The sequence below is a fragment of the Cupressus sempervirens genome, chromosome 5 (assembly GCF_028749045.1).
Source record: "Cupressus sempervirens isolate cs-2001-9-10 chromosome 5, ASM2874904v1, whole genome shotgun sequence".
NCBI classification, from domain to species: Eukaryota; Viridiplantae; Streptophyta; class Pinopsida; order Cupressales; family Cupressaceae; genus Cupressus; species Cupressus sempervirens.
This window is the reverse complement of record NC_143122.1, coordinates 816,804,208-816,827,159: the sequence shown is the minus strand read 5'-3', so window position 1 is coordinate 816,827,159 and position 22,952 is coordinate 816,804,208. Positions and strand designations below refer to the sequence as shown.

Sequence of the window (22,952 nt, the reverse complement as noted above, 5' to 3'; positions counted from 1 at the left end):
TATCCAAGATGTTTTTTAACTTATCCAATTTGTTAATAATGCTATGCAATATTGTAGGAAGTTGCTAAATAAAAAGAATTAAGTATATTTGATATAATAAAAATATATAAAACAAGTTATACCTAAAAATATATTAGTAACTTGAAATCTATATAAAGATAAAACATACATTTTTTAAAGCTTTTTAATCATTGAGTCGTAAAAGTTAGTTTCTTTTAATTTAAATAAATAATATGTTACAGATTTGTAATATTATTCTTTTATAATTCACATAACAAAATTATTTGTAAAATACAATTATTTTTTAGTCAATTTCTTAAACTTTTTAGTATTAATTGGAAAAGTTATGGTTACAAATTCAAGAAAGAGAATACATATTTATTGAACACCTAATCGTGAGAGAAATATTTATAAAATATTATATTGATTTTTATTTTATTTTTAAATAGGTAGAATTGAAGTTTATCCAAAATGTCTCTATATACAATCATGTTGAAAAAAAAAAAAAAAAAATTATTTAGAAAAATATTTTTTCATAGTCATCAAAGATTGAACTATGTATTCTCTTATAATTTTTATTTGCCAACAAGGAAACTCTGTCAAACAATGAAACAAAATTTACACACTTAGACAATGCCTTAACACATAGATGTCTATGGCAGACAAACAAGGAAGGAGGAACGCTAACCATTCAGGTTTTATTTAGTAAGGTAGTAAGATGGCAGGTACATATTTTTACCGTGAGAAGCTTAAACATGGGACACTAATGGGTGACTCCTAAGCTAGAAAATATTAAATAGTCAATGTTGACTTATTTTTCCAAACTTGACTGATCTAAATAAACTAGCCGGACCATTCAGTGCTTGCCTTCATAGGTTACCAACGAGAACATGGGCCAAGGGGAAATGGCGGAGCACAAAACCTATCATATGGAAACGGCAGATGATAAAATCTATTATACTCAAATGGCAGAGAATAAAATCTATCATATAGAAATGGGTGTTGAAAACGTTGGCACTGACAGTATGAAGAAAGACATCCTTTGCGAGCTTCAAGCGACTGTTCTATTTTTACATTTTGGTTTTCGCTCGGAACCTTACACTTCTCAAATGCACCAGCGATGACCATAACGTCCTCCCCATTAAACTCCTCAGATATTTTCTTAAGCAAATCACGCTGCTTCTCTGTAAGCGGACAACATTCTTTCAAGTCGCCTAACATACCGAATATACGAGCCATATTTTCTGTTTTTCAACGCATATAAAATCAAACGAGTGAGCACAGTGGATATAATAATTATTATAATACATGCAACATGTGCAAAACAGAATGATTATAATCGGCGTTGGTTAATCTCCAGTAAATATGTACCAAAGACAAAAATAAAAGCGTTAAACATTATTTTTTTTAGATTCACTAAAATACAGTGAAATTTTATCAGAAAAGTTATGAAATACAGTGAGATTTTGTCAGAAAAATTATTGTTCTCGACCATAAAATATATAGATCATGAAAATCAAATGTTAAAAATTTCATATGTTTTTTAGTTTTAAATTTAGTCAATAGTACAATTCGTAGAAAGAATAACTAGATCCATTATAATCCTAAAAGAGAGGAAAGTACAAAGAGACACCAAAGGCACCATTCCTTGTGTTCAAGGCAGAGCTCGCTGACACCAAGCGCCAAAGAGTGGTGAACGCTAGCCATGCCTCAATAAGCTTTATATAGACATAGCAAAGGCATTTACTTCAACTGTGAAAAACCTCTCTGGAGTATAACTGATGTAGAACCATCCCCACACATTTATTGCATGGGAGATAAATTTCATTTGTATTACTATATTTTCTATCTAAGTTGTGTACGCGTTTATTCCCTGGGAGATAAATTTCATTTGTACTATTGTAACTTTTATCTAAGTTGTGCACACTTTTATTGCGTGGGAGACAAATTTTATTTGTTCTACTATATTTTCTAAGTTCTGCAATAAGGTTTTAGGCTAGATAGTGAAACATCTTGTTTTTTCTTAATGCTTGGCAGACAATAGTTAAGATGTGATGTTTAAGGGTATCCTATGATTCATTGAATTTAATTCCCAATTCAGTAGATATCTATATAGTTCACACTGTCATATGAAACCAAACTCTGAATAAGACACATCAAAGAACTAATAATAAAGTCCAACCGGTACCATTTTTTTCCAAAGAAGCTCATTAATATAACTCATATCATTGTGCTATTGACGAGGACACAAATTCTAAACTATTCTTATATAAACTAATGTACCTTTCTGAACACGTAGAGAGCTTCTAGATAAACACATGCTTTACATTGCCGAATAGGCATTATAGTTGTCGGTTGTAGGTGCTAGGTATATATCAAGAAGAAATTTACTGTATATCAAACAAAACATTTATCCTTACGGCGAAAAAACCTTTCTATCTATAATTGTTATAATTGAACAGGAGTGCTAATATTGAAGTTTGCGAACACAAGAATCAGTTTGAGCTGTTGAATTCTATTGTTTTATTCGTTTACCGTCTGAATGCGGGTTATTAGAGTTGTTACAATGACAAAGATGTATCAAGTAGATACACACCTGCTTTACTTCTCTTGTGACGAAGTCTGACATTTCACTTTCATATCTTGATTCCGATGTCTTAACCTGGTTCGTTTGGTTAGTTTGATACTTCAGAATTACATGATATTTGTCTTTCTTCTGAAATCTAGTTACAGTATAAACAATTATTATTTATTTATATGGTTCTTTAGAGAATCTAATAATCAATTAGTTAAGGTTTGTTGGGGTCTAAATTATATTAGAGGTCGATTTAAAATAGATTTCTGCTGTTGATTTTCAAACTAGAGTAGTATAAAATGTGGTCATTGGACATTGGGAAAAGATGCAATTGAGAAGCATTCATAGCGTTAACAAATGAATTTTAAGAGTGGGGTAGAATTACATTGTAGTATAGTAGATCTGGCAAGAGAAATTGGAAGAAGAATTTGCAGAGGATATTTTCAGAGTTCTTTCAATAAAAGTAGGCAGTGTGCTCATTGTGTTGCTTATTTCTTTTCTTTTTTTGATTTGTGAACTTGTAAATGTATTATTATTTAATATTTTCTACAAACAATTCATATATGATAGGAAAGCAATAGACTTTTCACATGGTACTAGAGTCCATCTATGTATAGAAAAAATTAGCAAATCAAAAATTATGAAACCTTACTTTACCCTTGATTAACAATGGTTTAGAAAAAGGAAATCTAAATAACGAAGGATAAATCTTGGAAAAAAAATTAATAGTGGAAAAGTGAGAACTATAAAAAAGGATTAGCCCTAAACATCACAAACTAATAATTCATCATTGGGACTTAATTTACCCTTGACTAAAAATGGTTCATATAAGAGATCTAACTAAGCAGCGATAAATCCTAGAGAAACTTGAAGAGCATAAACTTAGAAACTATCAAAAAGGGGTCAGCCTTAAACATCATACACAAAAAATAAATTAAGCTTGGAATAAAATAGTCAACTTTGACTATTTTGCACTTTTAGTCTAGAACTCAGTTCTTAGCTTATGGTGTTTAATAGAATGAAAAAAAATAAGATCAAATGTTTGGAAAGAAGAATGATACTTATGAATTAGCTACTTTTAGAGTGATTAGAAAATTCTAACATAAAATTGGTGTTCTATACTATAGAAATAATTTAAGAAAGGATGTTGTTAAGAATCTCATTATATACCTAAATTGAATTGTCACTTTTCAAAAGTCACATGGTGAAGTGTTTCAAAAAGTCACATTGTGATGTTTTTGTTAAGTATATTTTCACTTTTTGAAATACATCATACAAATTTTTTTGGCTTCATATAGTAGTCAACAAATTCAACATATAAAATGAGCTATTTACCACCATTTTAAAATGTACAACACCTTATTTTACTTATCTAATATATTAACATTGAAGTTGAACTTTTTGAATGCTTCCACAATTTGATTTATGTGTACTCTAAAAATGGAAAATGCACACAAGACAAAATTCCATTCCTTCTTCTATAGTTTTCAATTGCACATAGAAAATTATCATTATTAAAATATTGAATGGATAAGTATTTAATATTAAAAGTAGTAAAAAATTGGGTGTTTGGCACAAAGAGTAAATGAAGTGGCATAATTACTATTAGCTAAGGAACAAACCAACAAATATCACACTAGACACCCATGTTTAAAATTAGAAAAACAAGAATATGAGAGTTTAGTAACCAACTACCTAACCTCCTATACTAGATACTAATCAAGCTATAAAAAACAAAACTAGTAGTATAAATGTCCTTAGTAATAAAATTTTCTTAATCAATAGAACAGTCACGTGAGGCTCAAAATTAAACATAAAATAAACTAACAACAAACATTAGCACAAAATGAGGTTGACCCCTCATTTCACCTTTTCCTCCTTGAGGGGTTCTTTTAACAACAATACATCCAATCAATTATCAGCAAGGAACTTGTAGAGATTCTCAACCTTTACTTTTTTTTACCCTCCACCTTCTCCTATTGTAAGAGTTGGAAGGTGGTTGTCACCACATGCATAACTTTTACTTCAAAGTGTTCCAATATGTTGAAAAACATATCATGCTCTAAAATAATATTCTTTAGTTTCTTGATCTCCACCCATAGGTTCTTTCTCTTGGGTGAGGTGAAAAGAATAAACAATGAATAGGGGGGATAATCAAGTGTAAGTCGTCAGTAGGGAGAGGGGTCTTCAACATCATGAGGGGGAGAAGTGGTAGTTATTGGGAAGTTTTCAATGGTGCATAGGGCCTCCCATTAAGAAATAAGCTCAACCATGTCCTAACTAAAAATAGCCAACATATGAGAGATGGATTTATCCTAAGGGACCTCCTCCATCTACAGGGGTGACTTGACAATTTCTTCCCCTTCATTCTAAATGCAATGGATTCTCCTGCCTTTCTAATTTTTCCTAACCTTTCCCATTTTCCTCACTTCCCTTCCTCTTATTTCTAATTGAGGCTCTCCAATGTTTCAATGCTTTTTATCTTACTAGTGTTCGATGGAAGCTTCTAAGAGTGTCTCCTAACCCTATTTTATTTTCATATCCAAAATTTTCCAAATAAATAAAAAAGGTCCATTTTAAGGTTGAGTTGAGCATAGGATATAATGTAGGAGGGGGCATGGGTCCTTGAGTTTTAAGCTATTATAAGAAGAGGAATCTTGGGAAATAATTGACAAGTTAGAAATGTAAGTTGACATAGACACAAGGGTAGTACTAGGTGTATGGAGTTGAATCAAAACAATATTCTTGGGAGGACATATAGGATGGTAAAACTTATACTCATGGTAAAATAAACCCTAGTAAATTATAATATTTTTTTCCTTCCCCTCTACATGCATTCAAAATGCAAGCTTCAATATCATGATGTAAGAAGAAATGGAGGGAAATTTCATCAGAGTAATGAAAGTGATTTAATAGAGGGAAGTGGTAGCAATAGATCACTTTTTAGTGGCCCTCGAGGGTGAGATACTTCATTTTCAAGAAGCAAACATTGTTCTACAACCCAAATAGTTTTACTCTGTTGAAACGACCACTCAAGAAAACTAGCTACCTGCCCACTTTAAAGAATTTGTTCATGCTAGTTTCATGTGCAACCGTAGTAACCCACTTGCATTTCCTTCCTTTGAGGGAAAGACTCATCACCTTTCCAATCACTTCATCATTGATTTCGAAAGTGTATCCATCAATAGTAGCTTTCCTATCCTTCCAAGTATTAACTAATTATTATGATACCCTCTTTTCGAAACCTTCTATGGCCAGTATGAGAGGCAATAACCCCCCTCTATTATGTACATCAAGGTGCATCGATTCTTACACCACTCATGTTTAATATTTGAATTTTCAATCTGATCCCTCTCGCCACCCATGTCAACCAATAAAACAAGCTCCTTGGTTTCTACCATCAAGAAAGATTTAAGAGAAATGTAGATAAAATTAGTAAAAAGAAGTATCCTATGAAATGATTAATAAAAAAAACCTTTCTATATAATTCCTTTACGTACAAGAGTTTGAATTTCTATTATTAGGGGTGTCTTCTATCATCAATGACACAATCTAGTCATCTCCAATCCTAAGCTTGTGAGTTTATCAACCACCTTGTTCTCTTCCCACTATGTGTGTTAAATGATGAATTCATTTTTATTTCCAAGGAGAGGAAACACAAAATAAATTCATCGCCGAACCTGCCTTTGACCATTGATTAATAACAAAAATGACAAGTGTGGAATCTCCTTCCACCTAGATCCTATCATTGCCTAACCAATCTATGAAATCGATAACCTAGAAGAGGGCCATAGATTCGGCAATATTAGAAGAGTTAGCACCAACATTGCCATTAGTGACTTTTCCCACAAATTCTCTAAATATTGGGAATAATGTGAATACAAAGGTGTGACATAATTATTAAATTGATGTTTATGATTCTTAAATCTAAGTAAAGGAGGAACACAAAGTTCAACACAAGAAAGTAAAATTCAATGAGTCTCAATGCAACAATCTCTGTAGAGAATTTGTGGAAAAGTTCAGTAATTTTAAGAAAATGAGGAGCACAAGGACAATGTCAAAATTATCATGCAACTAAGAGTTTAACTATACTTAAAGAATCACTTACTAACATTCACTTTATAACTAAATGAATAATATTTATTTAATTTCTAAAATTAATAATTAGTAATTTTTTAATAAATAAATAAATCCAAAAATTAAATTAAATTTTTACAAAATAAAAATAAACATGCAATCACTATTTTCGCATTCATCTCTCAAATCATGCAACCATCAAATGCTTAGTTTTGTTTTTTTAGTATATTTATTTTCACGTGCATGTATAAGTAAAGTTATAACATATTTTCCTCTCAATTAAACTTTTCTTTTTTCCAATAAATTGTGCAACCATGTTATTTTAGATGTAAGAAGAATATTTATCTATTTTTAGAAATTTCATGATAATAACATGGTTCTAATAAAAAAAATTAAAGTTGAAACCCTAGTTGTTCAATTTGTTATTTTCTTCCAATTTGCTCTAATCAAAATTTTCTGATATATTAGAAAGGGTTTAAAAGAATACAATCATAATAGATTTCTACAGTATTTTTGCAATCAAGTTTTCTTGATTAATAATTTTTTATTTTCAAAATCAACAACATAATTCTTTATCCAAAAATCAATATAATAAATTAATAAGCATTATGCAATCACCTAGGGAGACACAAAGTAGATAGATCTTTCAATAAAACTCTACAAATGGTTTTCAAAGCCTACCTCAAAATCACAACTAAAATTTGAGACAATCTATGAGTGCATGAAAATCCAAACCCTATGAAACTTTCAATAGTTCTTTTGATCCAATTATGAGTTTTTGCTCTTCAAAACCTATGTGTCTAGAACTTAACTTGAATCTCTTAATAAATAGTTTCACTCTACCTAGGGTTTCTAATTTTCAAACATGCAAAGGCCTCTCTTTAGAATAAACTTTTATTATTTAATCATTTCATGCACACTTAAAGAGCTTTTAAATTAAATATTCTTTTATTTTATTTTCCTATCCTTTATTAATTAGTGGTGCTATTTAAAGTGTAGTATATTATTTAAATTAATAATAATTAAATCTCATTATTTAAATATAAATCTAATTTAAATAATATTAATTATATAATTATATAATAAAACAATATTAAATCTTTAATATTTTAATACTCTTTTTATCCAATCTCTAAAATTAAACTTTTAAATTAAATCTTTTAAACTGAAGTTCATATTTAATTAATTTCTAATTAAATAAATATCATCATATTCTGATTTCTCCTTAACCAATTTTCTAAATTTATACTTTTAAACTAAGACTTTTAAATTTAAAAACATATTTAATTAGTTTTTAATCAATTAAATATTCTCATAGTCCTATATTTTATTTTTAATCAAATTATATTTAATAATTCTCAATATTATATGATTAACCTAAATATTGTAATTAAACCATTTACCAAATAAATCACATAGTCAAATCCACATAAAAGCAACATTACCAAAATTGATCAAAACTCAAAATCAAACAACACATGCAAAGATAAACTCATGCATTTAAAAATGGTGGAAATTCAATTACAAGTCCTCCTTGCAAGACAAGTATTTAGGCTATGGCTTGAATTGGACCTGAACATTATTCCCCCCTTCTTACCATTGAGTTATTGTGATACGGTATGCTCATCCAAGAAATTTAGGGAAGTCAATGCATGGTATTTGCAAATTTGTATGAAAGATGAATATATATCTAAGATAAATAGGTAATGGTAGGGAGTGGTACATTGTATAGATCCCAACTAGCAGGTGATTATGAGTCCCTCTCTCAACCATATCAGGAATGTCAGACATAAATGTAAAACAAATACACACACCATACACATGCAAGTATGGGGTAAGTATAATAGTAAATCTCAAATATAAATAGCATTGTGTTCTAACATGAACATCTCATCATCATAAGGATAGAATAAACATATTTTTAAGACACACCATATGACATCATCATTAAAGTGATTTCATTAACTAACTAAGAGCAATTAAAACATCATCAGTACAAGTAGGAAATTGTTACAATTTGACATAATCAATTACTCAACATATCAATGTATTGCACTTTAAATATCAAATAAGGGCTAACACATATATAGAATATCCCTATAGAAATTTAACAACGAAATTTGCAATGATAGAAAAGGAGGGGTATTACACATCATCATTAATATCAATGTCCAATTTTATCCAAAGCATTGCCTATGTGGATTAGGACATCTAGTTCCTCGAGATCTTGCACTTTGAAATTTCTAGAAATGCCTCTATTAACAGTGCTTTTGGTTTTGTAGAATAAACTAGTCTTAGCAAGTAAAGGATTATCAAGTTTATAAGAATAGATCTTACAAAAATGTCTTCTACCAAAATTATGATTTGGTTCTTTGTACTAGGGAGAGTGAGAGTATACTAGCATATTGGCAATATAAAGAAACAAGCCTTAGTCATAAATGCATCAATTCAGGAGTCAGTTTAATCATGTCACAATAAGATTTTGAACTTAGTAAAAAAATACTCCCTCCTTTTGTAATCAATTGTTTTGTCCCAAATCTTTTGATGATTATTTTTGGGAAGTTTTCATGAAGGCATACAAGTGATGTGAAGTTCTCCCCTCATATTAATAACCACTTTAATTTTCAATGCTTGAAGTGATCCAAAAGGGTGGTGTATCACCATCTATAGAGATTTCTTAAAATCATGTTCCACTAATTGTCACGTGTCCTTTACTCTTAATGAGAGTGATGAGGTCAATGGGGATTGACAAAAAATATCTCAAACACCTAAGACTAGGGATAACATTAAGAAATATATCCCTAGAAAAATATGTAAAATGCTAGTGAGTTCAAGATTAAATGTGTAGGAAAATTTTCCTTTCCGTATTAAAATTTAATAATAATTGTGTCAAACTTAAAATAAAATTTGGTATGCATATAGATGTAGGAATTTTTTTTTGTCATAAGAATTTTTATAATTTAAGAGGTGAATAAATTGTTTCACATAACACAAACAATATTAATAGTTTGTGTTATGTGAACTTAAAGAATCACAAGCGGTCCATGGCCCACATGCCAAGTGTACATTGTAAAATGTTCTTGTAGTCTACTAGTCCATTACGATCAAATTAATAATATTTCTTTTTTATTTCCAACTTAGTCACCATCACTTTTCATGTTATCATATTTATGGTGAAAGGAAATAGTTTAGACGGTTGATATAAGATAAATCAATGGCCTCAGATCTATTTTAGGCCTACTTTAAAATGTTATAACATAAATTCTAATTCTTCCCTAAATTAGGACATGCATCTTAAAGCTTGGATAGTAAAATAGTTTGTTAAATGAGGGTAGTTGGAGACATGCATCAGTAAAATGGTAGGCGATGCAAAACTCCAAGGAAAATATCATCTTATTCTACAGGAAAAATAGCATTGTCCAATAATAAAACAATAGGAAAAGGATGGCAAAATTTTTAAAATAACTGTGTCCTAAATGCATATTACATTAGCAATTGGACCAAGATTTGGGAACAATTATGTGTAAACTAATGAGCAATTAGCTTGGGATTTGGACCGAAATTATTTAATATCTTGGTGATGTGGTTGACCCGATATGAAGGTTTTATTCACCAAATTGTGATTTCCCAAAAAGATGGAATTGCTAATTGGCAAAGATTTGCCACTAAAAAACTCACTGCCTAAGACTTGTCACTATGAATCCAAAACTAGGTGTCTTGTCTACCATGTAGTTTCCCTCCCAAAAGGTGTGTTGAGCTATCCACAATCCCATTCAATAAAGGTATATACTAACATCTAATAAAACACCCATCAGAGACCAACCCATCTTTTACCACTTATTGACAAAATCAATAATTAACTTAATATCCCCTTCCACAACAAGGTTGGTTATTCCTAAGTGGGTTGTAAATTTGATCTTGCATAGTAGGGCTAGAGCCTCCACCATATTATAAGAGTTATTTCCTTTTTTTACATAGGCTAAATTTTTTTTCATTTAGTATTCTTAAGAATACAGCACCCCCCCACCACCACCTCGCCCCTCCCTCCCTACCATCCTCAGCCCAAATTCAAAATCAAATTTGAGCTTGATCCATCCACCTAGGGAGGGGCACGAGAATGCCATTCAATATTATTTCTATCATTTCTTTTAGAATTATCAAATAACTTAGCCTCCTTAGGAAGTTTCCACTCTTATATCACCTAAAAATCCTAGAGGTAGGGGGTATTTTAATCTTTCTCCAAGATGGAACCTTAATTTTTTTACTAATAGAGTAGTAACACTTTTTGCATTCATCTTGGTTTACCTGAAGATCTTTTTTTTTCCTTTTGTTCCATATGCACCAGCACACATGTGTGGGTTTGGGTCTCCACACAAGGAGAATGGGGGGATTTATGGATGGGAGGATCTAATCCATAAATTGATGTATATCATCCCCCCAAACCCATGAGAGATTAAACTATTGCAAAAAAGCTTGACATCTCCATGTTGCAAATAGGAAAGAGATAACAGGGGATAGATATCTTCCTCCTTCCTCTTACAAAGGCAATACCTATTAGGAAATTTGAAGCACCTTGTCCTTAGTTTATCAATAATTAAGATTTGTTCATGAAGCATACCCTACAAGAAGAAGTTTATCTTAGGTGTTAACTATTAAAACTAAACCTTCTTCTAGCAAAGTCTTGGAACCTTTATATCAATATGTAGAAGACGGGAAGATCTAATAAAGGACTCACCTGAACTATTTTTATGCCATATGATTATTTTATTAGAGGGCATTATAGGGATCCTAAGGGTGTTGATCAACTTTGGTAGTTCCTTCATCATAGCTACGTCTTGAGGCAAGCATAAAAATAGATGTTGAGTGAATGTGAATATGTAGTTTGTTTAATCTATTTGAAGTAAATTAACTTTACTTGTAACTCAAAATTTTGTGGATATATTTCAAATTTATTTTTCTATAGGTGACTAACTATGTTGAATATGTATAGACTTGATCCTTGGTGGGCTCTTTGTGAGCCATTCAACTTCACCAACATATAAATGTCTAGGAACAATATAAAATTCTTATTAAGGGCAAGATCATTTTGGTATGACTTTGTCTATGTCTATAAAAACAATAACTTTTTCCCCTTTATTCTTTAAGTGCATATGCTCAATAGAGGATTAATCAACTCTTATTTATATGTAAGAAGTTGGCTCAACATCATTAATGATTTAGAATAAATTTCTATTAGTATTTATTGATAGACATATACTATTATAATTTAGTTTAACTAGCTATTGACCAAATTCATTTACACCAAATGAGAATGACATATTTTTGTTTTGTAAAAGACTAAAAAAATCAATTTTCTTCACTAATTGGTTAATAAATTTTACGTCTTATACACAGTCACGAAAATTTAATAGCTTTTAATGCAATTTCTTTGATCCACTATAAAATTACTTGTTTTAAAATCTATATATAAAGTTTCATAATAGTAATAAAATTTAATTTTTACTTTTTGCTTTTTATTATTTATGTATTAGTTCACATAATAAATAAATATTAATCTTATATTTATATTATATTTTGGCATTACCAATTTTTAATTTATTTATGTACTATACTTTTATATTCAATTTATACTTCAGTCATTTATTTAATATATTTTTATATTGAATTTTATTTTTATAGTATATCTTAATAATCAAATTGTCAATATTAAATATAACAGTAGTAATCTGAAAATACTTGCGGCTAGTTAACACTTGCGGTAACACTTGTTTATTATTCCAGTCTTAAAAGTTATTTTCTTTTAATTTAAATAATTAATATGTTACAGATTTGAAAGTTATAGTTACAAATCGAAGAAAGAGCATACATATTTATTGAAAATGTCTCTTTGACACAATGAAACAAAGTTTACACACTTAGACAATGCCTAAATACAAATATGTCTATGGCAGACAAACAAGGAAGGAAGAACACTAAGAAGAACCCGAACCATTCAGGTTTTATTTAATAAGGTAGTAAGATGGTCCGAACATATATTAATTGTGAGAAGATTAAACATTGCACACTAATGTTTGCCTCTTTAGACTAGTGAATGTTGACTTATTTTCTCAAACTTAATTGCTTTAAGGAATCATTAGGTGCTTGCACATAGTATCTTCATTCATAGATTACCAACGAAGACATGGCCCTAGGGGAAATCCATAATATGGAAATGGATAAGGCTTATTGGAACCTCCATAATATGGAAATGGCGGAGCAGAAAACCTATCATATGGAAACGGCGAAGGATAAAATCTATTATACGGAAATGGTGGAGTATAAAATCTATCATATGGAAATGGGTGTTGGAAACGTTGACACCGAGAGTATGAAGAAAGACATCTTTTGTGAGCTTCAAGCGCCTGTTCTAATTTTAGAATTTGGTTTTCGCTCAGAACCTTACAATTCTCAAATGCACCAGCGGTATCGATGACCCCAACATCCTCCCAATTAAACCCCTCAGATATTTTCCTAGTGAGTGCAAGCAAATCACGCTGCTTCTCTGTCAGCGCACAACATTCTTTCCAGTCGCCTAATACACCGAATATACCAGCCATATTTCCTGTTTTTCAACGCATATCAAATCAAATGAGTGAGCACGGTTGATATAATAATAATTATAATACATGCATGATGTGCAAAACAGAATGATTATAATGGGAATTGGCTAACTTTTTCAGATTTATCATAAGTTAAATTTTTTTTTTTTAAATTGTTATTTTCAATCACAAAATCAAAATATACAGATCATGAAGAGCAAATGATTAAAAATTGATAAATGTTATAAATTTCAAAAAAAAGTTTATTATGTTTTTCATTTTTTTGAAATTTAGTCAATAGTACAATTTGTAGAAAATATAGCCATTCCATTATAATCCTAAAAAAGAGGGAAGTACAAAGAAACACCAACGGCACCTTTCCTTGTGTTCAAGGCAGAGCTCGCTGACACCAAGCGCCAAAGAGTGGTGAATGCTGGCCATGCCTCAATAAAGCTTATATAGACATAGCGGAGGCGTTTCCTTTAACTGTGAAAAATCTCCTTGCAGTATAAATGTCCCACAGATTTATTGCGTGGGAGATAAGTTTCATTTGTATTACTATATTTTCTATCAAAGCTGTGTACACGTTTATTCCGTGGGAGATAAATTTCATTTGCACTATTGTAACTTTTATCTAAGCTGTGCACACGTTTAGTGCCTGGGAGATAAATTATATTTTCTAAGTTGCCTAATATCTTATTAGGCTAGATAGTCAATACTTCTTTAATATGTAATGTTTAAGATGTGATGTTTAAGGGTATCCTATGATTCAGTCAAATCTTATTCCTAATTCATTAGATATCTATATAGTCACACTGTCATATGAAACCCAACTCTGAGAAAGACACATCAAAGAACTGATAATAAGGTAACATTTTCTTCCAAAGAAGCTCATAAATATAATTCATATCATTGTACTATTGACGAGGACACAAATTCTAAACTATTCTTATATAAACTAATGTACCTTTCTGAACACGTAGAGAGCTTCTAGATAAACACATGCTTTACATTGCCGCATAGGCATTATAGTTGTCAGTTGTAGGTGCTAGGTATATATCAAGAAGAAATTTACTGTGTATCAAACAAAACATTTATCCTTACGGCGAAAAAACCCTTCTATCTATAATTGTTATAATTGAAACATAATTGTTATAATTGAACAGGAATCCTAATATTGAAGTTTGCGAACACAAGAATCAGTTTGAGCTGTTGAATTCTACTGTTTTTTTGGTTTACCGTCTGAATGCGGGTTATTAGATTTGCTACAATGACAAAGATGTGTCAAGTAGATTCACACCTGCTTTACTTCCCTTGTGACGAAGTCTGACATTTCACTTTCATATCCTGATTCCGATGTCTAAACCTGGTTTGTTTGGCTAGTTTGATACTTCAGAATTACATAATATTTGTCTTTCTTCTGAAATGTAGATACAGTATAAACAATTATTATTTATTTATATGGTTCTTTTAGAGAATCTAATAATCAATTAGTTAAGATTTGTTGGAGTCTAAATTATCTTAGAGGTCAATTTAAAATATATTTCTGCTGTTGATTTTCAAACTAGAGTAGTATAAAATGTGGTCATTGGACATTGGGAAAAGATACAATTGAGAAGCTTTCTTAGCATTAACAAATGAATTTTAAGAGTGGTCAATAGTGGCATGTTGTGATGGTTAAGTTGTTGAGTTGTAATCCTCAAATCTAACGAGGATGAGGTCCCCTGTTTGTGGCCTCACTGGTTCATAGCTCCAAGTAAAAGCATTTACCCCTCTTAAAAAAAAAGAAAAACAAATGAATTTTAAGAGTGGGGTAGAACTAGATTGTAGTATGGTAGATTTGGCAAGAGAAATTGGGAGAAGAATTTGCAGAGGATATTTTTAGAGTATTGAGTTGTCTATTTCTATTTATTTTTTAATTTGTGAAGTTGTAAATGTATTATTATTTAATATTTTCTACAAACAATTCATATATGATAGGAAAGCAATAGAATTTTCACATGGTACTAGAATCCATCTATGTATAGAAAAAATTTGTGAATCAAAAAATTATGAAACCTTACTTTACCCTTGATTAACAATGGTTTAGAAAAAAGAAATCTAAATAATGAAGGATAAATCTTGCAGAAATTTTAATAGTGCAAAAGTAAGAATTATAAAAAAGGATCAGCCTTAAACATCACAAACTACTAATTCATCACTGGGACTTAATTTACCCTTGAATAAAAAAGACTCATCGAAAAGAGATCTAAATAAGGGGTGATAAACTCTAGAGAAACTTGAAGAACACAAATTTAGAAACTATCAAAAAGGGGTCAGCCTTAAACATCATACACGAAAAAATAAATTAAGCTTGGAATAAAATAGTCAACTTTGACAATTTTGCAATTTTAGTCTAGAACTCAACTCTTAGCATATGATGTTTAATAAAATGAAAATAAATTCGATCAAATGTTTGGAAAGAAGAATGAAAGTTATGAATTAGCTACTCTGCTGAGTGAGTAGCTGATTTACCATAAAATTGGTGACCTATACTATAGAAATAATTTAAGAAAGGATGTTGTTAAGAATCTCACTGTATACCTAATTTGAATTGTCACTTTTCAAAAGTCACATTGTGATGTTTTTGTTAAGTATATTTTCACTTTTTGAAATATATCATACAATTTTTTTTGGCTTCATATAGCACTCAACAAATTCAACATATAAAATGAGCTATTTACCACCATTTTAAAATGTACAACACCTTATTTTCCTTATCTAATATATTACCATGGAAGTTGAACTTTCAAAATGCTTCCAAAATTTGATTTATGTGTATTCTATAAATGGAAAATGCACACAAGACAAAATTCCATTCCTTCTTGTACATAGAAAATTTTCATTATTAAAATATTGAATGGTTAAGTATTTGATATTAACAGTAGTCAAAATTGGGTGTCTACCTCAAAGAGTAAACAAAGTGGCATAATTACTATTAGCTAAGGACCGACCCATAGACCAACAAACATCACACTAGACACCCATGTTTAAAATTAGAAAAATAATACTATGAGAGTTTAGTAACCAACTACCTAACCACCTATACCAGACAGTAATCAAAGTGTAAAAAACTAAAGTACTAGTATAAATGTCCTTAGTAAGAAAAGTTTCTTAATCGATATAACAATCATGTGAGGCTTAAACTTAAACATAAAATAAACTAACAACAAAAATTAGCACACAATGAGGTTGACCCCCCATTTCAACTTTTCCTCCTTGAGGGGTTATTTTAACAACAACACATCTAACCAATCATCGGCAAGTAACTTGTAGACAATCTATATATTATAAGCATTTACTTTTTTGTACCCTCCACCTTCTCCTATGTAAGAGTTGGAGGGTCGTTGTCACCACATGCATAACTTTTACTTTAAAATCCTCTAGCATGTTGAAAAACATGTCATGCTCTGAAATAATATTCTTTAGTTTCTTAATCTCCACCCATAGGCTCTTTCTCTTGGGCGACGTAAAGAGAATAGAGAGTGAATGAGGGGACAATCAAGCGTAAGTGGTCAATGGGGGAAGGGGTCCTCCTTCAACATCATGAGGGGGGGAAGTGGTAGTTATTGGGAAGTTATCAATAATGCGTAGGGCCTCCCATTAAGAAATAAGCTCAACCATGTCCTAACTAAAAATAGCCAAAATACGAGAGATGTCTTTATCCTAAGGGACCTACTCCATCTATAGGGGTGACTTGACAACTTCTTCCTCTTCATCCTCAATGCAATGGATCCTCCTAATTTTATGATTTTTCCTAACCTTTCCCCTTCTCCTCACTTTCCTTCCCCTTATTCCTAATTGAGGCTTTCCAATGTTTTAATGTTTTTTGTCTTACTAGTGTTTGAGGGAAGCTTCTAAGAGTGCCTCCTACCCCCATTTTATTTCCATATCCAAAATTTTCCCAATCAATAAAAAGCTCCATTTTAAGGTTAAATTGAGCATAGGATACAATGTAGGAGGGGGCATGGGTCCTCAAGTTTTAAGCTACTAGAAGAAGAGGAATCTTGGAAAATAATCAGCAAGTTAGGAATGTAAGTTGACATAGACACAAGGGTAGTATTAGGTGTATGGGGCTGAATCAAAGCAATATTCTTGGGAGGACATATAGGATGGTAAAACCTATACTAGTGGTAAATTAAACCCTAATGAATTATAATATGTTTTTCCTTCCCCTCTAGACACATTCAAAATCCAAGCTTCAATATCATGATGCAAGAAGAAGTGGAGGGGAATCTCATCAAGGTAATGAAAGTGATTTAATAGAGGGAAGTGGTAGCAATAAATCAGTTATAGTGGCCCTTGAGGGTGAGGTACTTCATTTTCAAGAATGTAATGTCCCCATCTCTTTAGCATCTCAATAGATTTCTTAGCCTTTCGTCCTTCAAAGGCTAAGTGGAAATAATTAAATTGATTTCTTATAAAGTCGTTAAATAAATTAAAAGAGATGACTTTAGATTTAATTAATTTAATATTAGGGAATCGTTGAGAGGCACAGCTCATCTATTGTTGGAAAGGAGGAAGCTTCTAGAATAGTGTGATAAGATAACACACGATTCTTCTAGAAGTGGGGGTAGGAATAATATAAATAAAGGAGAGAGCCTCATGGGAAAGCATCCAAATTTGTATTGACATTTTCCTATGTATTTGTGGAGCCAAGAGCTTGCAGATAATCAATTTGTCTTTGGGAATGAAAACTCCCAATGATAGCAATTTTGAGGGTGTGAAACATCACCCAAATTATTGCAGGTTGGAGGTGATATTTTAGTCACTCCATTGTGCTAAATTTGTGGCCAAGGGCCAGGTGTGAAGAAGAAAAAATAAGTTGGGGGTTTGCTATAGGCACCTGTTGCAAGAACATGCTATTACTTGTCATTAGGGTTTCATTTAGGGCACATCATTAGAGTTGTTTGGCAACCTCATTTTGAAAAATCAAATACTTTAAGGAATTTGCAACATAACCAAGTTTCCCTTATTTATTCATGTATGTTATATGCTACTATTGTAGGTAGAGGTCTTTTCAGTTTTTAAGCATTCATTCATACATATATTACCAGAGTCTTGGGTTTGAAAATTGGCATTGTAATGGATGAGAAAAAATTAGTAGATTGTTACAAATATTAGTTTTATATTTAGATCTTGTAAAGATTTATTGGTTGTAGATGTTTCATATTCTCTTAGTTTTTGCTTGCATAATAATTGTAGAACTATTTAAAAGTAACAAATAAGGAAATAGGTGATCAGATTTGAGCAAGGCTCGTTACAAAGAAGTGGGCATTGTTCTACAACCCAAATAGTTTTACCCTATTGAAATGACCACTCAAGAAAACTAGCTACCCACCCACTTTAAAGAATCTGTTCATGCTAGTTCCATGTGCAGCCTTAGTAACCCACTTCCATTTCCTTCCTTTGAGGGAAAGACTTATTGCCTTTCAATCACTTCCTCATTGATTTCCAAAATGTATCCATCAATAGTAGCTTTCCTATCCTTCCAAGTATTAACTAATTATTGCAATACCCTCTTTTTGAAACCTTCTATGGCCAGAATGTGAAATGTCCCCTTTGCTAATTTTATATGATATTTAAAGCCTCTAATCAGATTTTAAAATCAAACAACCAATAATTAAAAAGATCAACTGATTTCTCAATAAACCCAAATCGGGTATGCCTGAAATAGTGCCAAAATCTTCACAGCTTCACATATTATTAATAAATCTAAAAGTAGACATTTTTACAGAAAATTTTTCAGAATAAAAGCTCACAAAATGAAATTTCTAGATCTGTATAGAGTTTACACAACAGCTCCCAAATGGAGGACAAAAACAATGCTCATCGGGCTCCCGAAAACAACACAAAATAGCTTGAAAACACCACAAAACACTAATAATCTATCATAGAAGTATAACCATGACCCAATACATGTATTCAGCTCTATTTTAATATCTAAATATTTTCAATATAGCAGCAAAAAAAACTGATATGAAATACTCAACTGGAAACATCAAACTCTTACAAGAAACACACTCGAAAACTCACAAATTTGCACTGTTCGGCACAAGGGAAAACTATGCATGAGCTTGCACATGGAATTTCCTCAAACCCCCATCCTTAGCCTCCCTAGAAACCTAAAAACTCCTGTCCTTGGGTCTCCTTCTCCACAAGTTTGGCAGCCTCTGAAGAACAACAAAGCAATGAGCAAAAATCAAGTTCTAGAATGAGCCTGAAATGCCTCCAAATCTCTTTAAAAGAGGGTATAACCCTAACTCACAACCAAGAGGGGTCAATAAAACATATTTTAATAATAATTTTCATTTATTAATCCATTGATTTCCAAAGATTAGCCCCTTTTGTGGAAACTTCACTTTTTGAGCCTGCTTGCCTTAACAAAAGTTATTATTTTTGATTATTTGAAAAAGGGACATGACAACTCCTCCCATCCCAAATATTTCTTTTCCTCAAGAAATGAAGGTTGGGATGCTCAAGAATATGTGCTCCTTCCCAAGTTTCATCCTCCAATGGTAATCCTTTCCATTTGACCAAATGCTCTATGATGCTCCTATTTCTCAATCTTTTATCTCTTGTATCCAAAACCTCTTCTAGTATCAAAACTAATTTTCCTTCATCATCAAGAGGCGTTAATTCTATAGATACTATAGTTTTCTGGCCTAGAACCTTCTTTAGGCAAGACACATGGAAAACATTATGTATTTGTTGTTTGGTGGGAGCTCCAATTCATAAGCTACCTCTCCTACCTTTCTAACGATCTTATAAGGCCCATAGAACCTTGGCTTGAGCTTCTTTTCCCCACTCCTCTTCAAGGTGCCTTGCTTATATGGTTGCAACCTAAAAAATACCAAATCTCCCACCTCAAAAGATCTTTCAGTCCTTTTCCTATCAACATACAACTTCTGTTTGTTATGTGCATGTTGTAGATTATCCTTGAGGTACTTTATTATGTCTTGGCTTTGCTTGATGAAATCACTTACTTTAGGTACTCTATTATCTAAAAGTACTAGATAAATAAAGGAAAGTGCATCATAACCATAAAGAGCACAAAAAGGAGGCATACCAATAGACATGTGATGAGATGTATTATAACAATACTCCCCTAGGTGCAACCATTTCACCCAAGCATGTTGTTGATTTGAAACATAGTTCCTCAAATATCCCTCTATCTTTTTATTAACTATCTATGTTTGTCCATCTATTTGAGGGTGATAGCTAGTAATGGGAGTGAGTTCAGTTCCTACCAAACGAAAGAGCTCCTTCCAAAAAGAGCTAAGGAATCTACTGTCCCAGTCATTGACAATGTTTCTAGGCAAGCCATGTAATCTAAAAATTTCCTTGAAGGACAATTCAGCCACTTGTGATGCTTAGAAATTAGATGTGTTGGGAAAGAAATGTGCATACTTAGTTAGTCTATCTACCACCACATATATGCAATCCTTACCTTGAACCTTGGGCAACCTAGTGATGAAGTCCATGGAAATACTTTTCCATTTTCATTCAGGAATAGGAAGTGGCTGCAACAAACCTGCAAGAAAAATTTGCACACTCTTGTTTTGTTGGCATACCATACATTCCTTAATGTATTTAAGGAAATCCTCCTTCATATCCTTCCTTGCAAACCACTCTCAAATTTTTCTGTATGTCTTGAAGTATCCTTGATGACCAGCCAAAAGTGTGTTATGAAAGGCCCTCAATATCCTCTCCTTAATTTTTGATAGTGGCACTAAGAAGATCTTGTTCTTGTAATAAATCAATTCATCAACAAACTTGTAGCTATTATCATCCCCTAACTTATCTAAAATCTTGGTGGCAAAGGAATCTTTAGCATACTCTAAAATTATGGAGACTTTCCAATCAGCAAAGATAGATGTTAAGGAACACAAAGTGGGATTTCTTGAGAGAGCATCAGCAACCACATTATTCTTTCCTTGCATGTATTCAATATCAAAATCATAAGCTTGCAATTTTTTTACCCATTTTTGTTGATGATCATTCAAATCCCTTTGGTTTAAGAAGAACCTGAGGCTATTATGGTTTGTCTTTACAACGAATCTCCCACATACCACATATTGTCTAAACTTATGAAGTGCATGCATGATTGCCAACATTTCCTTATCATAGATGGAGTAACCTTTCTTTGATTGACTTGATTTTCTACTCTCAAATGCTATTGGATGTCCCCTTTGAGTTATGACAGCTCCTATACCTTCTCCAAAAGCATCACATTCAACAACAAAAGGTAAAGAGAAATTTGGAATTGCAAGCACAGGGTATGAACTCATTACCTCCTTAAGCTTATCAAATGTTTTTTGTGCCTCTTCTGTCCAAAAAAAAGCTCCTTTCTTTGTCAAATCAGTCAAAGGGGCAGCAAGCTGAGAAAATCCCTTGGAAAATCTCCTATAGTAGCTACACAACCTGAAGAAAGCTCTCAACTATGCAAGATTAGTGGGTGGAGGCCAATCCAAAATTGCCTGAATTTTTTGTTGATCAACCTGTACTCCTTTAGAACTTATAATGTGTTCCAAATATAGGATTTCTATCAAACCAAACTCACATTTAGATAGCTTAGCATAGAAGGATTGATGCTCCAAGATTCGTAAAATATTGTCTATGTGCTTTAGATGCTCTTCCCATGTTTTACTGCAAATCAAGCTATCATCAAAAAATACCAAAATAAATTTTCGAAGATGCTTGCTAAAAACCTTATTCATACAAGATTGAAATTTTTTTGGTGCATTAGTGAGGCCAAATGAAATAATAATAAATTCAAAGTGCCCATAGTGACATCTGAAAGTGGTCTTTTCCACATCTTCCCTCCTCATTCAGATTTGATGGTACCCTGATCTTAAGTCAATTTTTGAGAAGTATACAACACCATGTAACTTATCAATGAGTTCATCTATGCATGGTATGGGATATCTATTTTTTATGTATTCTTGTTTAGATCCTTGTAGTCTATACACATTCTCACGGTACCATCTTTTTTCTTGACAAGTACCATAGATGATGCAAATGGACTAGAGGTAGGCCTTATGAATCCATGTCCAGGAATTCCTTAATATTTTTTTCTATTTCTTTTTTATAACCCCTTGGATGGTGGTATAGAGTTGTTATAACTAGTTTGGCACCTTGTTCTAACTCTATAACATGCTCAAAACCTCTATCTAGTGGTAATCCTAGAGGCAAATCATTGAAAACTATACTATGCTTATCAAGAATATTTTGAATTTCAAAATGGAAATTACCTTGATTCTTTGGAGAGCTTTTTGGATGGATTATGACTCATGTTTCCCATGCTACTTGTCCTCTTTGAAAAGTCCTCTTCATTTTCTTTGTAGTGACCACCTTAGGTGCTCCATTTGATAAGCCTCTCAATAAGACTTCTTTCCCATTGGAATGAAATTTAAACTTCATGGTTTGATGGTTCATGTAATAGCCTCCAATAGAGTGCAACCATTGAACACCCAATACAAAAAATTTCTCCCCAATGCCAACAACATAGAAGTCATCACATAATTCATAATCTCCTAAAGTCATCTTGAGTTGTTTCACCACCCGTGTGCAAGGCATACTGAATCCATCAGCTACAGTAACATTGAATCCCTCAAAATCTTCTACTTTAAGCCTTCTTTTCATGACAAATCTCTCATCAATAAAATTGTGAGTTGCCCCAC

At 31.9% G+C, this 22,952-nt stretch overlaps 1 protein-coding gene across 1 annotated transcript; it reads right to left on the bottom strand.

The window, feature by feature from the left end:
* Positions 1-547: 547 nt before the first annotated feature.
* LOC149558406 (uncharacterized) lies at positions 548-13,664 on the bottom strand. Its single transcript, XM_089832648.1, has 2 exons — positions 13,607-13,664; positions 548-1,244 (listed from the first exon to the last, which is right to left on the bottom strand). Exon 2 carries the CDS (start codon positions 1,237-1,239, stop codon positions 877-879), a length of 363 nt encoding a protein of 120 aa, XP_089688774.1. The 5' UTR covers positions 1,240-1,244; positions 13,607-13,664; the 3' UTR covers positions 548-876.
* Between the last annotated feature and the right edge of the window lie 9,288 nt (positions 13,665-22,952).

Bases quoted from the DNA above. Each gene is read 5' to 3' on its own strand.
- LOC149558406 (XM_089832648.1), bottom strand. From the start codon at position 1,239: ATGGCTCGTATATTCGGTATGTTAGGCGACTTGAAAGAATGTTGTCCG.